Source organism: Thalassophryne amazonica, chromosome 3 (assembly GCF_902500255.1).
Source record: "Thalassophryne amazonica chromosome 3, fThaAma1.1, whole genome shotgun sequence".
NCBI classification, from domain to species: domain Eukaryota; kingdom Metazoa; phylum Chordata; class Actinopteri; order Batrachoidiformes; family Batrachoididae; genus Thalassophryne; species Thalassophryne amazonica.
In genome coordinates this window covers 39,999,710-40,014,405 of record NC_047105.1, presented here as the reverse complement: position 1 = coordinate 40,014,405, position 14,696 = coordinate 39,999,710, and the positions used below count along the sequence as shown (strand labels likewise).

The 14,696-nt window shown below is 41.5% G+C and overlaps 1 protein-coding gene across 1 annotated transcript in view; it reads right to left on the bottom strand.

Moving 5' to 3' along the window:
• Positions 1–11,470, bottom strand: part of snta1 (syntrophin, alpha 1) — a 149,766-nt gene extending 138,296 nt beyond the window's left edge. The window contains exon 1 of the mRNA XM_034166081.1: positions 11,018–11,470. Coding sequence (XP_034021972.1) covers positions 11,018–11,300 — 283 coding nt within the window. The 5' untranslated portion in view covers positions 11,301–11,470. The remainder of the gene's footprint in view (positions 1–11,017) is intronic.
• Positions 11,471–14,696: the final 3,226 nt, after the last annotated feature.

The following is a 14,696-nucleotide window of genomic DNA, read 5'->3' as shown; positions in this document are numbered from 1 at the left end:
AACTTGGCCTCAACTCTGCTGATGTTTGTCCCCAGTATTTCCCAGTCAGTGTTTCTGTGTTTTGTGTAGCCCTGTCACCTCTTGTTCTTTGTAGTTGTCCGTCACCGCCAGCTCCACTGGCTCCACCAGGCTCTGGCTACTTTGCCCCGGACCTCCCTCCAGACCACGGGTGCCTCCTCCTTCCGTTCCTGAGCAACTACTCTTGTGAACACTATCAAAATCCTCATTGTTCATGAACTTTTCTGCATTTTTATCCACTGCCTCTTGCCATGACATGCACCTCCTTGGGTCCCAACCCTCAGAATCTTGGGCTCTGGAAAACACTGTCATTTTCATCATTGTCTGATATGTTATGGACCAAACAGCTATTCAATTTAATTATTTTCTCAATTAATTGCTAATTAAAATAATTCTGTTCCGTCCCTATTTTTTATATACTGTATTTTTCAGAGTATACGTCGCACCTGACAAAAAAATGCCTCTTGAAGAGGAAAAAAAAACATACAAGTCACACTTTCTTCTGTGTTATGAGCTCTTTAATTTGGAATCTTTGTGCATTCTTGTAGTGTATTTTTTATTACTGGTATTTATTCTTTGGTTATTGGTGTTTATTTTGTTTTATTTTGTTTAGTGCTTTGATTCATGGGAAAGTTCTATATAAACAGTCATTATAATCACCATTATTAATGATAAACCTGCGAATTTTCAGTATATAATTTGCAACGGAATATAAGTCGCAGGGCCTCCCAAATGAGTTTTTTCTATTTAAACCATGAACAATACTCCAGAAAATACAGTATTTACACACACACACACACACACACACACACAGTAAAATTTTTAAAAAGGTGAACATGTCAGTCACTGACTCATTTTCTATCCTTGCTTACTCCAATCAAAATTCCTTGGGGAAGATGGAGCCTATCCCAGCAGTCAAAGGGCAAGAGGTGGGGTACACCCTTGACACCAGTCTATCGCAGGGCTCTTTTAACTGTAATAAAGTAAAAATAAAATAGTAGGATGACTTTAGAGGTGAAGAAGAAGAAGAGAGTGAGAACTCAACAAAGAATCAGATGGTGGAAGCTGAAGGAGGAAGACTTATGGGTGAAATTCAGTCAGCAGGTGAGAGAGGCACTGGATGGAGGGGAAGCAATTTTGGACAACTGGAAAAGTACTGCAGATGTAGTGAGGGAGACAGCTATGAAGGTACTGAGGGTGAAATCTAGACAGCAGAAGGAAGACAGGGAGACTTAGTGGTGGAACGAAGATGTCTAGGAAAGCATAAGAAGAGGTCGGTAAAAAAACTGGGATAGTCAGAGTCAGAGATGAAAGTAGACAGGGGTACAAGTAGATGTGGCATAAGGGGAAAAGAGAAGAGGAAAAAGCTAAGAAAGGCATTTAGTGAGCTGTACAAGAAGTTGAATAGTAAGGAGAAAAGGATTTGTACTGATTTGCCAGACAAAGGAACCGAGCTGGAAAGGATGTGCAGCAGGTTAGGGTGGTAAAAGATGCAGATGGTAATGTGATGACAAGCAGGGACAGTGTGTTGAGTAGGTGGAGGGAATATTTTGAGAAGCTCATGAATGAAGAAGGGTGTGGGCAAGGAAGCTTTGTAGTGCAGCAGATAACTGAAACAATCATGCAAATGGTGATAAAAGCATCAAAATCAGCAGAAATACTCCTTAGACACTCCTCTTTTGAAAAAACCGACTGGCCACTTGACTTTTCCATCGGTGGTCAGGTAGGGGTCAATTGAAGAATTACACAGAGGTCAAAATTAAAAGATGCTCCAATCATATTGAAAAATATTCCACATCATTTGCCTGATTATAAAGATTCCAAAAAGGTATACTTTGTACTATCTGTGACTGAATTCTATGGAGTTACGGGATAAAAACAGCAAGAATGGTGACAAAGGTCAGTTTCATTTTGTACAGGGGTCAAAAGTTAAAGTTGCTCCAATTTTGGCAAAAAAGTGACGCAAATTATTTGTTGAGCTAACAGGATCAATAAATGGAATAGTTTTGACAGTGTTGAATGCTTGCTCTCCAAAGTAAAGGTCAAACAAGGTCTACATCTATTGGATTCTATGACATGTCAATCAATCAATCAATCAATCAATCAATCAATCAACATTTATTTATAAAGTGCTTTACAGCACCGACTAGTGTCCAAAGTGCTTAACATTAAAAACACATATAGAATAAAATTTTAAAACAGCACATAAAAAAAACACAGAGCATGTCACCTCCCCACTAAGTGTTAAAAGCCAGTTTAAATAAATAAGTCTTTAACTTAGATTTAAAAAGTGCTAGGTCAGGAATAGTACGTAACTCAAGAGGTAGCTCATTCCACAGTCTGGCGCCAGCTACCGCGAAAGCATGATCACCCCAGCGTTTATATCATTTAAGTAAAGCTGGCCAGACGCCTTTAATGTCCTACTGTAGGTGCGCAAAGTTAAAATTTCAGACAAGTAGGGACGTGCAAGGCCATAAATAGCTTTAAAAACAAACATTAAAATTTTAAAATCAATTCTAAAATAAACTGGAAGCCAGTGGAGTGAGTACAGGATGGGTGTAATATGCTCATGTCTAAAAGTGTTTGTTAAAAGACGAGCAGCAGCATTCTGCATCAATTGGAGATGTGCAAGAGACGACTGATTAATGCCCGAATAAAGTGCATTACAATAATCAAGTCTGGAGCTGATGAAAGCATGAATGGCCGTCTCAAGATCACGTCTACTGAGAAAGTTTTTTATTTTAGCCAAAAGGCGAAGTTGGAAAAAAAATAACTTTGACAACAGAGTTTATCTGTTGATCAAACCTCAAACAGCTGTCAAATATCACTCCCAAATTCTTGACAGCTGGTTTTACATAGTTAGCCAAAGCACCAAAATTTGGTGTTACCACATTTGGTATGCCAGAGCGCTCAAACACCAAGATCTACATTTTACCATCGTTCAGGTAAAGGAAGTTTTGGGACAGCCACTGCTTTACATTGCGAATACAATTAAATAATGATGACAAAGCATCACTCCCATTAGTCCTCGCAGGCAAATAGATTTGCAGATCATCTGCATAACAATGAAAGGACAGATTGTGCTGGGTTATAATTGACCCCAATGGCAGAATGTACAAAGAAAATAAAATCGGCCCAAGGACAGAACCCTGCAGCACACCACAAGACAGATGAGCAGAGGTCCCCAATCATGACAGAAAAGCTCCTTTCAGCCAAATATGATCTAAACCACTTAAGTGCAGTACCATGAATGCCAATAAAATGTTCTAACCGGGAAATAAGTACTGTGTGATCCACAGTATCAAAGGCTGCTGTGAGGTCCAACAGAACCAGCACAGCAGGATTTCCTGCATCCACTGACAAAGTAATATCATTATGAACTTTTAAAAGTGCTGACTCAGTGCTGTGGCGCGATCTAAACCCAGACTGGAATTTTTCAAGGATGAGATTGTCTTCTAAAAATGATTGTAACTGTAAAAAGACAAGCTTTTCTAAAACCTTTTAGACACAGGTCTAAAATTGGATAAAACTGATGAGTCCAGGTGAGGTTTTTTAAGAAAAGGTCGAACCACATGTTTAAAAGCAGCTGGAACAGACCCTGATCTAAGACAAGCATTGATAAAAGTTAGGAGACCCACTCCAACAGTATTAAAAACCTCCTTCAGCACCTTAGCTGGAACAACATCTAAAGGACAACTTGTACATTTTATGTGTGTAACAACATCAGCAAGAGATGCAAAAGAAATGGGCTCAATGTGCACGAGGAGCAGGAGCAGACAACTCAACATTACAGCTCTGATCAGCGTTCTGTCTGACTGAGGAAACCTTGTCAATAAAAAACTGAAGAAACTCCTCACAGGTTGCGGTTGTAGCGTCCATCAAAACAGAGGTGTGTGGATTTACAACTGAGTTTATAGTCTGAAATAACACACTGGGACGATGACAACTGCTAGAAATAATATGAGACAGATATTGTGCTTTTGCCTCCTTCACAGCCTTCTGATAGTCAGTTAGACTGTCCCTCAGAAAACCCAGAGACACCTGTAGTTTGTCCTTTTTCCATTTTCTCTTTGCCTGTCTGCAGCGTTGCCTGAGGGCACGGGTTGTAGCGTTTAACCAGGGGTCGGATTTTGATTTCCTGGATTTGCAGCGCATCGGTGCAACAGAGTCCAAAATTACTGTGCATGTGGAGTGGAAAGAAGAGAGGATGTTATCTGGGAGTAATGGAGAAACCAGTCCATTCATGGCATAAAATTGCGAGTCCATGAAGGCAGCAGCAAAGTCCAGCCACCACTGCAGCTCCTCACAAGACGGTGACGCGGAAGTGGAGACCCGGCACCGCGGACAACCGGCCGAAGCCACAATAGCTAAAAGTCAGGGAACGCCACACATCGTAGCCGTCATATGGTGTGAAGAATCCAGCCATGAATTGTCGTGGAGCATGTTTGCAGGAAGCAGCCAGGCACACTCTGAGCCGAACACGGACTCCTCCTCTCTTCCCGCGTCCCCTGCGGCGCAGATGCCGAGGCAACACGCCAAGCAGCTGGCGTAGAAAGTCCGATAAGGACGATAAGACAGGCGGCGGGGGCAGCCGCGTCCCTGGCCGTCCGCTCGACACCAGGAGCGGTGACACATTCCATGCAACAAAATGCAAAAACAATAAAAACGACAACAAAAGCAAGTGCCGACGATGTGACATATGTTACCCCGTAACATGATAAGTAAGGATGATACATGGTCCAAACTATTCCTTTTTAAAACCGTGGTATTCAACTAGTAATTTGCATCACTTTTTACCAAAATTGGAACAATTTTAACTTTTGAACCCTGTACAAACCGACACTGACCTTTGTCACCATTCTTGCTGTTTTTATCCCATAACTCCATAGAATTCAGTGGCAGACCATCCAAACCATACCTTTTTGGAATCTTTATGATCAGGCAAATAATATGGCATAGGTTTCAATATGATTCTATGCCTCTTATTTCACCTGTATTCTTTAATTAGTGCGAAGGCATTGTATCTGTTAACAAAGGGTGATTCTCTTTTTACAGTAGGAGGACTCACCTAAGTAGTACTTTAAATACTGCTTGACTGCAGATGTTCCATAAATTAGAAGTGAATGCACAGCTTTATAATACAGAACATCTACTAACAAAATCAATACCCACTACCAAAGTGAAGCTGAGCGGGAGCTATAGGAAGATGTTTACTTCTGATTTCAAAAACAGGGACTGGAGAGTGTGTTCTAGTTACAGAGAAATCACACTTCTCGTCCCCCCTGGGAAGCATGTGTCACTGTATTAGAGAGGAGACTTAGACTGTTAGTCGAACCTCAGATTCAGGTGGAGCAATGCGGCTTCTGCCCTGCTCATAAAACAGTGGACCATCTCTTTACCTTTGCAAGAATACTAGAAGAGTCTTGGGAGTCTGATCAGCCAGTCTTACATGTGTTTTGCAGACTTGGAAAAGTGTGTGACCTGGTCGCTCCAGGTGCCCTGTGGGAGTATGGAGTGCCTGTGTCGCAGACCGAACGGTCCCCCTAAAAATCGGTCAGCCCTGCCTTCACTGCACATGCGTCATTAGCCGCGGTTCACAGATTATCACCTTGTTTCTGCTTCAAACTGCACTCCTGTCATCATCTATCTCAGCGACAGATATCTGAAGCCTTTGTACAACAATCATTTCCAAATAAATTCAGCATTTTCATCATAAAGCCGGAGGAAGCGATCAGAGTGCCACAGCTACACGAGCTGCTAGCTGATGCGTTCTCTGCGGGTCCGTCATTTCATAGTGTCACCGAGTTTTGTTTAGTTTCTGCTTAAAACTGACTTTAGAATGATTTAAGAGGTTTTATCTTGTCATCTGATGGTTAATAATCACATTAATCCATTTGATCACTTTGGGTGAAGAGACTCTCTCTTAGACAAGCGGCTCAGCTCCGAAATGATGCACGCGCAGTGGAGGCGGGGCAGACCAATTTTTAGGAGCAGACCGTTCGATCTGCGACACCGGAACTGCAGCAACACACGAGCTGGTCTCTTTATGAACAAAGTAAGAGATGTGTCTCGATTCTTGCCAATAAATCCTTTTCACAGTGGGTGTTAGTCCACCAGGGCTGCCCCTGATCAACAATCCTGTTTACGATGTTCATTGATGGTATTTCAAGGCAAAGCCAGGGACTGGAGGGTTTGGTGACCACAGAGTTGCATTTCTGTTTTTTATGGATTATGTTTTTCTTTTGGCTTCATCGGGCAGTAACCTCAGATGTGCACTGAGCAGGTATGAGGTGAAGCGACTGGGATGAGAATCAGCACTTCCAAATCTGAGATCATGGTCCTCTGATGGAAAAGGGTGGATTGTCCACTCTGTGTAAGGGGAAAGTTACTGCCCAAAATTGAGGAGTTTAAGTATCTCAGAGCCTTGTTGATGAGTGGGGGAGGAAGTTGAAGGGTGAGATGGATACACGGATTGGAGCGGCCTCTGATGTTTAACGGATGCTGTACCAGACATCGTAGTGAAGAAAGAGCTGAGCCAGAAGGTGAGACTCTCAATTTACCAGTCCATTTATGCTCCTATCCTCACCTACAGTATGGTCATGAACTTTGGGTAATGACCAAAAGAAAAAGGGCACAGATACAAGTGGCAGAAATGGGTCTCCACCATCAGATATGTGGACTCACACTCCTTGACAGGGTGAGAAGCTCGATGATCTGAGAGGGACTCAGAGTAGAGCTGCTGCTTCTTTGCATTGAAAAGGAGCCAGCTGAGGTGGGTCAAGCATCTGGTGAGAATGCCCCCTGGTCATCTCCCTTGGGTGGTCTTCCAGGTATGTCCTGAGGAAGACCCAGGACACGCTGGAGGGATTATATCTCCCAGCTGGCTTGGGAATGCATCGGGATCACCCGGGAAGAGGACATGACAGAGAATAGGGAAGTATGGAATGAGCTGCTTGGTCTGTGACCCACACACAGATAAGCAGCAGAAATTAATGAATGAAGCTGCTTCAAATGAATAAAAAATTGAAACTCCATTACCAATATCAAAGGGGTAATCCTCCACGTGGCATAACAGAACCTTCAACATCGAGTGTTAAATTGAAAACAAACCAATAATCGAACCTTAACAACTCCCTTTCCAAGCTCGTGCTTGTGACAAAGCAGAATCACAACTAGGGATGGGTATTGATAAGGTTTTATCGATCTGTACTCAGCATAACTCCAGTCCAGCCAGAGTCTTCACATTTACAGGGAACATTCTTGGAACACAGACCTTAGACAAGTTCAAAGATGGCTAACCTTGACCTATTTTAAGAGGTTAAAACATCACATTCTGTTACAATCTGTTCAGTTTTGTTTTTGAGTGGCGGGTGTGACAGCCAATCACAGCAGAGCTGCACTGTGACGCCAGTACCTGGCCTCTCCAAAATCGCTTTGTTTTATGTTTATATACATGGTTCTCATATATTATGAAAAACTTCTCAAGAAATAAACATTTCTAAAACTGAAAACGCTGTTGTTGGAACCTAATAACACCTCTGAACTTATTTACAAGACATTTTGTGTACTTTAGCATGGTGACATCACAGGCTGGTAGCTAGCTGCAAAGCTCTGTTTCATTTCTGTATAAATATATCCTCTTTGTCATATATTATGAAAGCCAGCAATAATTAAACACTTCTAAAACTGAAAACACTGTTTTTGTAACCTGATAACACCTCGAGTCATTTGCAATACATTTTGCAGATGTTAGCATGCACGGTAACGTCCACTAACTCAAAGCTAACTTCCTATGGAGTTACATTTGTCTCATTAATACCTGTAAATGCACAGATGGTGACCTGCAAATATTCCTTGATTTGCACATCTTCCACTCTTAAAACTTTGATAGATTGATATTGATAAATAGAGGGGCTTTATTGAACATGTACAAATTGCACATAAGACAACAGGACCTTAAGTAAGGATTAAACAATAAGAAGTTGTGCATTATACGGTTTGAATGCACGACGCGGAGTCTAAAACACCACAACACAAAGCGGAGTGGTGTTATTCCGCGAAGTTCATCCGATGTTAAATCTTTATGCAGTTGCTTTTGCCGTTCTTCTTGTTTGCTCTCCTCCTCTTCCCATTCCTCAAACGTTTTATTTTGGCCCAAAATATTAAAATCCACTTGGAAATCCATGTTTTATCTCGATTCTGTCATTCACCTGTCAAAACACAGCTGATCTGCGCCAACTGATTTGCGCGTTGCTATGGTGATGACCAGAGCGAAGTGATACTACAGTGACTTAGCTCACCGAACTACGTGTGCGTATACACGAAAATAATGCACGCCAGTTACACATGGAATTCTCACTAACCATGGTATAATAATTAATTAAACAACTGCAGATTATAATGAACACAATGCTCATATGACCAAGGGTATTTTAGCATTTTGTTATATTTTTGAAATTTTAAAGGTTTCAGACAAGTGTTTTGAAATTACCATGAGTAATTTGCAGTACAGATGAAAAGTTTTGATTTCAACTTTCAATTCCGGTTTGACTTACATGTTGTGTTGCATATTTTTTGCAACATAGCTAGCACGTTTTTTCCCCGCGGTTGCCAGAGCAAATTATAGCTCGTGAAGGCGGGCACTGTATCCTCCAGGTGGTAGATATGTCTATGGCATAAACTAAATAAAGTTAGTTTTTTTTATTTATTTACTGCACCAAAATTCACTACATTTTTAATCAATCTGTCCTTGTTATATACCCTTTTAAGTAGGACATATACAAGATGACTGTGTTTAAGTTAATCCTTGCAAAAACAATGTTTTATGCGTTTTGGACTGATTATAACTTTTAATAAATACTTGCCTTTTTTCTTGACAGGCACATCAACAAACATTATGGTCCATAATGTTTTCTATATCCTTGAACAACATTGATAAATCCTGCTGGTCGATCCTAATATCAATAATATCGATACCAACGCTGGTATCGATATTGAACGATCCTCATGTAAAAAGATCAATACTCAAGCTTTTTTTCTCTCCCGCACGCAGATTCATCAAAGTCTACTCTCTGTCTATAAGAGCAGCGCTGCACTGTGTCACACAGCACAGAGCAGCGCACCCTTGTACAACCCCTGGCAAAAATTATGGAATCACCGGCCTCTGAGGATGTTCATTCAGTTGTTTAATTTTGTAGAAAAAAAGCAGATCACAGACATGACACAAAACTAAAGTCATTTCAAATGGCAACTTTCTGGCTTTAAGAAACACTATAAGAAATCAAGAAAAAAGGATTGTGGCAGTCAGTAACGGTTACTTTTTTAGACCAAGCAGAGGAAAAAAATATGGAATCACTCAATTCTGAGGAAAAAATTATGGAATCACCCTGTAAATTTTCATCCCCAAAACTAACACCTGCATCATATCAGATCTGCTCGTTAGTCTGCATCTAAAAAGGAGTGAACACACCTTGGAGAGCTGTTGCACCAAGTGGACTGACATGAATCATGGCTCCAACACGAGAGATGTCAATTGAAACAAAGGAGAGGATTATCAAACTCTTAAAAGAGAGTAAATCATCACGCGATGTTGCAAAAGATGTTGGTTGTTCACAGTCAGCTGTGTCTAAACTCTGGACCAAATACAAACAACATGGGAAGGTTGTTAAAGGCAAACATACTGGTAGACCAAGGAAGACAAAGCGTCAAGACAGAAAACTTAAAGCAATATGTCTCAAAAATCGAAAATACACAACAAAACAAATGAGGAACGAATGGGAGGAAACTGGAGTCAACGTCTGTGACCAAACTGTAAGAAACCGCCTAAAGGAAATGGGATTTACATACAGAAAAGCTAAACGAAAGGCATCATTAACACCTAAACAGAAAAAAACAAGGTTACAATGGGCTAAGGAAAAGCAATTGTGGACTGTGGATGACTGGATGAAAGTCATATTCAGTGATGAATCTTGAATCTGCATTGGGCAAGGTGATGATGCTGGAACTTTTGTTTGGTGCCTTTCCAATGAGATTTATAAAGATGACTGCCTGAAGAGAACATGTAAATTTCCACAGTCATTGATGATATGGGGCTGCATGTCAGGTAAAGGCACTGGGGAGATGGCTGTCATTACATCATCAATAAATGCACAAGTTTATGTTGATATTTTGGACAATTGAAAGGATGTTTGGGGATGATGAAATCATTTTTCAAGATGATAATGCATCTTCCCATAGAGCAAAAACTGCAAAAACATTCCTTGCAAAAAGACACATAGGGTCAATGTCAATGAGCAGATCTGATTTGATGCAGGTGTTAATTTGGGGGATGAAAATTTACAGGGTGATTCCATATTTATTTTCCTCTGCTTGGTCTAAAAAAGTAACTGTTACTGACTGCCACAATCTTTTTTTCTTGATTTCTTATAGTGTTTCTTAAAGCCAGAAAGTTGCCATTTGAAATGACTTTAGTTTTGTGTCATGTCTGTGATCTGCTTTTTTTCTACAAAATTAAACAACTGAATGAACATCCTCCGAGGCCGGTGATTCCATACTTTTTGCCAGGAGTTGTACCAAAATTCCCGGTGTCGCCCACCTCTACCTGCTGGACGGCTCAGGAATATACATGCATATTAATATTTGAAGGCTATACTGTTGCCAGTTTTTCAGCTTTTTAAGAACTTTTAACTTTCCTGTGATGTATTTTACACACCATTCGTGACTTATAAGAAAGTTTTCCAGTGGATCCGGGTCAATGAAGTGGTTCCTACTTGATGTCTTTCACAGCTGTCAACTTTGTACAAATAACGTCAACAAACTTTTAACAAGACTTTCTGGCGCCAACATGACGCGCACGTGGAATTTTTTTTTTTTTTTTTTCCGCACATTTCTGCGTTTTATTTTCAAGTTTTCGGCCTGAAACTGCTCTCGAACTGTGGTGAAAACTTCCACTGACTGGAGTTGCTGGTTTTTGCTGTTGATTTAGGAGACGTGTTCGTACCTTTGATACTGATTCCGAGTCCTCCAACATCTTGCTTGGTGACTCGGACCGTGCGCTTCACGTTGGTGATGGTTTCCGGGACCGGGGACAGGCTCAGGTTCGGCGGGTCTCCGTTAAGAGCGCCGGCGGGGCTCGGGCTGGGCTTGGCGGATTCTTCAGCGCCCTCCCCGGGTTTTACGGTCAGCGTGTCCTCGGTGAGAGTGGCCAACACGCGGATCCAGCGGTCCACGGTCACCCGAAGTTCCAGCAGTCCGGTTTTGTGCGCCTTCATCGCGGCAGCCATGTTCAACACATTCCTGGAATAACTCGGAACGGGCGCGAGACACAGGAGGAGCAGCAGGAGCAGGAATATGGACCTCCACCTCCCTCCCTCTTCCGCCAAAGTTCAAAGTTAAAAGCGAGGGTGATGCGGTTATAACGGTACCGACGACCAGACTCCAACTCCAAAGAGGTTTTTGTATTAGTTCTTAAATTAGTTTTGTTGATGTCACAAATAAGGCAGGGGCGGATCCATGGGGGGAGCTTGGGGGCACACGTACCCCCATCCCCTTTTTATGTACCAAAAAAAAAAAAAAAAAAGAAAGAAAAAGCAGTGGCTGTCTCTATGTAGCTGTATTTAGGTACGTGATAAAAAAAAATTAAAGTTAAAGGAATTGTAACAAATTATGTGGTTGGAAAGAGCCTATTCGGGGTTTTCACATATCCCATAATCCCTTATGCGCCAGAGAGTCGCTGCAGTCAAAACAACATAGAGAATCCACATGATGACAATTTTAAATGAATATTATACCACAAAAAAAATGTAATTTTTTTTAGGCTTTTCATCACGTTAATAAGAGACTGCTGCATGATACCCTGAAAACTTGCTAAAACAATTATAACAAATAATCCGTGTCTGCTACGTTTTATCTGCGTGGAATTTAATAAGCCCAAACCAAATTTCAGACATATTATATATATTAGTCTGGAACAAAGAGAACAAACAGTGTTGTAAAGAACAATAATCAAGACGTTAAAGAGCAAACTTCACTTTCTCCCAGAACGACAGGAAGCGAGCGTAGCTCACAGCAGCTCCCATTGAAAATAACGGAGAGACAGCCTCTGATTCTCGCATGTTTACATAAAATAAACGCAATAACAACGTCTATAAACCCAGAGAATAAATTCATGAGAGTTTTGGGCACAATATAAAAATAGTTTTATGTTGCGATGTTAATGCTGTTGTCCGTGTGCAGCGGTTAAAGTGCAGCCCGATCAGAGCGTCTCAATGCAGTTCTTAATGTTACTGAGATCTCGCAGCGCGGCGACCTCTCCGAGGTTTTGCGGGATTTGAAACCTGAAAAGCCTCACTGTAGCCGTATTTAGGTAAGTGATTAAAAAAAAATAAAAAAATGAAAGTTAAAGGAATTGTAACAGAAATGATGTGGTTGGAAAGAGCCTACAGAGACCTTCAAAATGGTGTTTAAATATTTGTTCTATGTCACATATGAAGAAAGGTATGAGCATTTGAAGGTCGGAAGACCTTGGTAATTTTCGTCTGTGTGCTTAAGGGAAACACTGTGATCGGTGTCTCATTGTTTACATTTCAAAATAACGGTATTCCGTCAAACTTATTTATCATCGCATATAAATGTGTGATTTGCAACAATCTGTCATATAAACACTGTTTTCTGACAGTAGTTGCTAAGATTTTAACTACAGACATTCGTCATGAAATGCCCCGCGCGCAGTACCATTTTCCACGTAAAGTTCAGTAAAATATACATGTGTGGGGTAGGTATTTGGTTGAACCCTCATGTGTTTGATGTAAACTGGGATACACAGTGGAAAAATTGGAGATTGACATTATATTTATTTAGAGGATGTGGCCAACAGTCACCATAAAAAGTCAGTAGCCTTCCAACAAATGCAACTATTGGTAATTTTTAAAAGTAGGTCACGGTCACCGGTCTTCAAACCCATGTGAAGTACTCCTCCAAAGCATGTACCCACCAAATATGAAATTTTTGCAAGCAATAGGTGCCGAGGTACATTGCGGTCAACAAATTTCAGGCGAAGGTTTTGACAGTTGTGACTATTGGTGACCTTGAAAAGTAGGTCAAGGCCACCGACCTTCGAACCCATGTGAAGTACTCCTCCAAGGCATGTACCCATCAAATATGAAGTTTCTGTGAGAAATAGGTGCTCAGCTACGTTGTGGCAAAGGATTTGGCAGTTGTGACCATTGGTGACCTTGGAAAGTAGGTCAAGGTCACCAGCCTTCAAACCCATGCAAAGTACTCCTCCAAGGCATGTACCCACCAAATATGAAGTTTCTGCGAGCAATAGGTGCCGAGCTACATTGCGGCGAACGAACTGCGGCTGGACAGACAGACGGAAGGACGGACAACCCGGGTGCTACATTCCTCACTTCGCGCGGGGCATAAAAAACAGCTATTTCGCCATGTCCGCCGTCTTGCCAGTGTCGCAGACTGAACAGTCCACCCCTAAAAATTGGTCCACCTTTTGCATCTGCACATGCGTCATTTCGGACCACAGCAGCACGTCTGAGACAGAGTCTCTTCACCCAAAGCAATCAAATGGATTAATGGGATTATTAACCATCAGATGATAAAGGTAAAACCTCTTAAATCATTCTAAAGTCAGTTTTAAGCAGAAACGAGATGAAATTCCGTGATGCTTTGAAATGTCCGACACGCAGTGAACGCATCAGCTAGCAGCTCATTTAGCCGCGGCGCTCTGATCGCTTCCGTCACTTTTTATGATGAAATAATGCTGAATTTATGTGGAAATGATTGTTGTACTAAAGTTTCAGATATCTGTCGCTGAGATAGATGATGACTGGAGTGCAGTTTGAAGCAGAAACGAGGTTATAATCCGTGAACAGGGGGGACCAATTTTTCGGGGGACCATTCGGTCGGTGACACCGGCTTGACATCGGTGCTGCGAATCATAAAAATATGCATGCGAACTCTTTGATAACCACCAAACTTAACAGCAAAGTACATAATCCCATGAATTAAATGTTCTATATTGTTTGAAAATCAATCTTACTCACCTTTACAAGCGAATGTTTTCAACGCAATTTTCCAATTCCATTTTTCATGGAATTTCCCAACTTCTACTCATCACAGGAATACCGTTTGATTTGAAAATGAGGTCACGGGGAGATCAAATAGGGAGATTCCCAATTGTCAAAAAGTAAATGCATTCCTCGAAGCGCAAATTCAGCACTGCTGCCTGGAAAGTCTCGCAAGCCAGAGGCAGCTGATACATCCAAGCAGCGGACGCCATATTTAGGTCACACGCGCGTACCTACCCTGTTTACATTAAGTGTTTTCACATGATGTCACAAACGTGGAAGCGGCCATCTCATCTCTGTTTATACCTGCATCTATTTTTAGCATTCAAATGCTGTCGTGGTGAATTATTACGGCATCGTCGGCTGCAGGTTGAAGGTGGTCAGGAATCAGGGTGAAGTTTGTGGATGAACTGTGTGAGAATGGGAAACGTGTTTTTTTTTTTTTTACAATGTAACCGCTTTAATAATTATCTTATTGGTGAGGTCGGCCGGGTACAATCCAAAGGCAAGAATTCGTACTTCCGCGACTGGCTGCTCGGCGAAAACACACTCGGGCTGTACGCTTGTCTGTTGAACTCAGCTGGTTTGGGTTTGTCT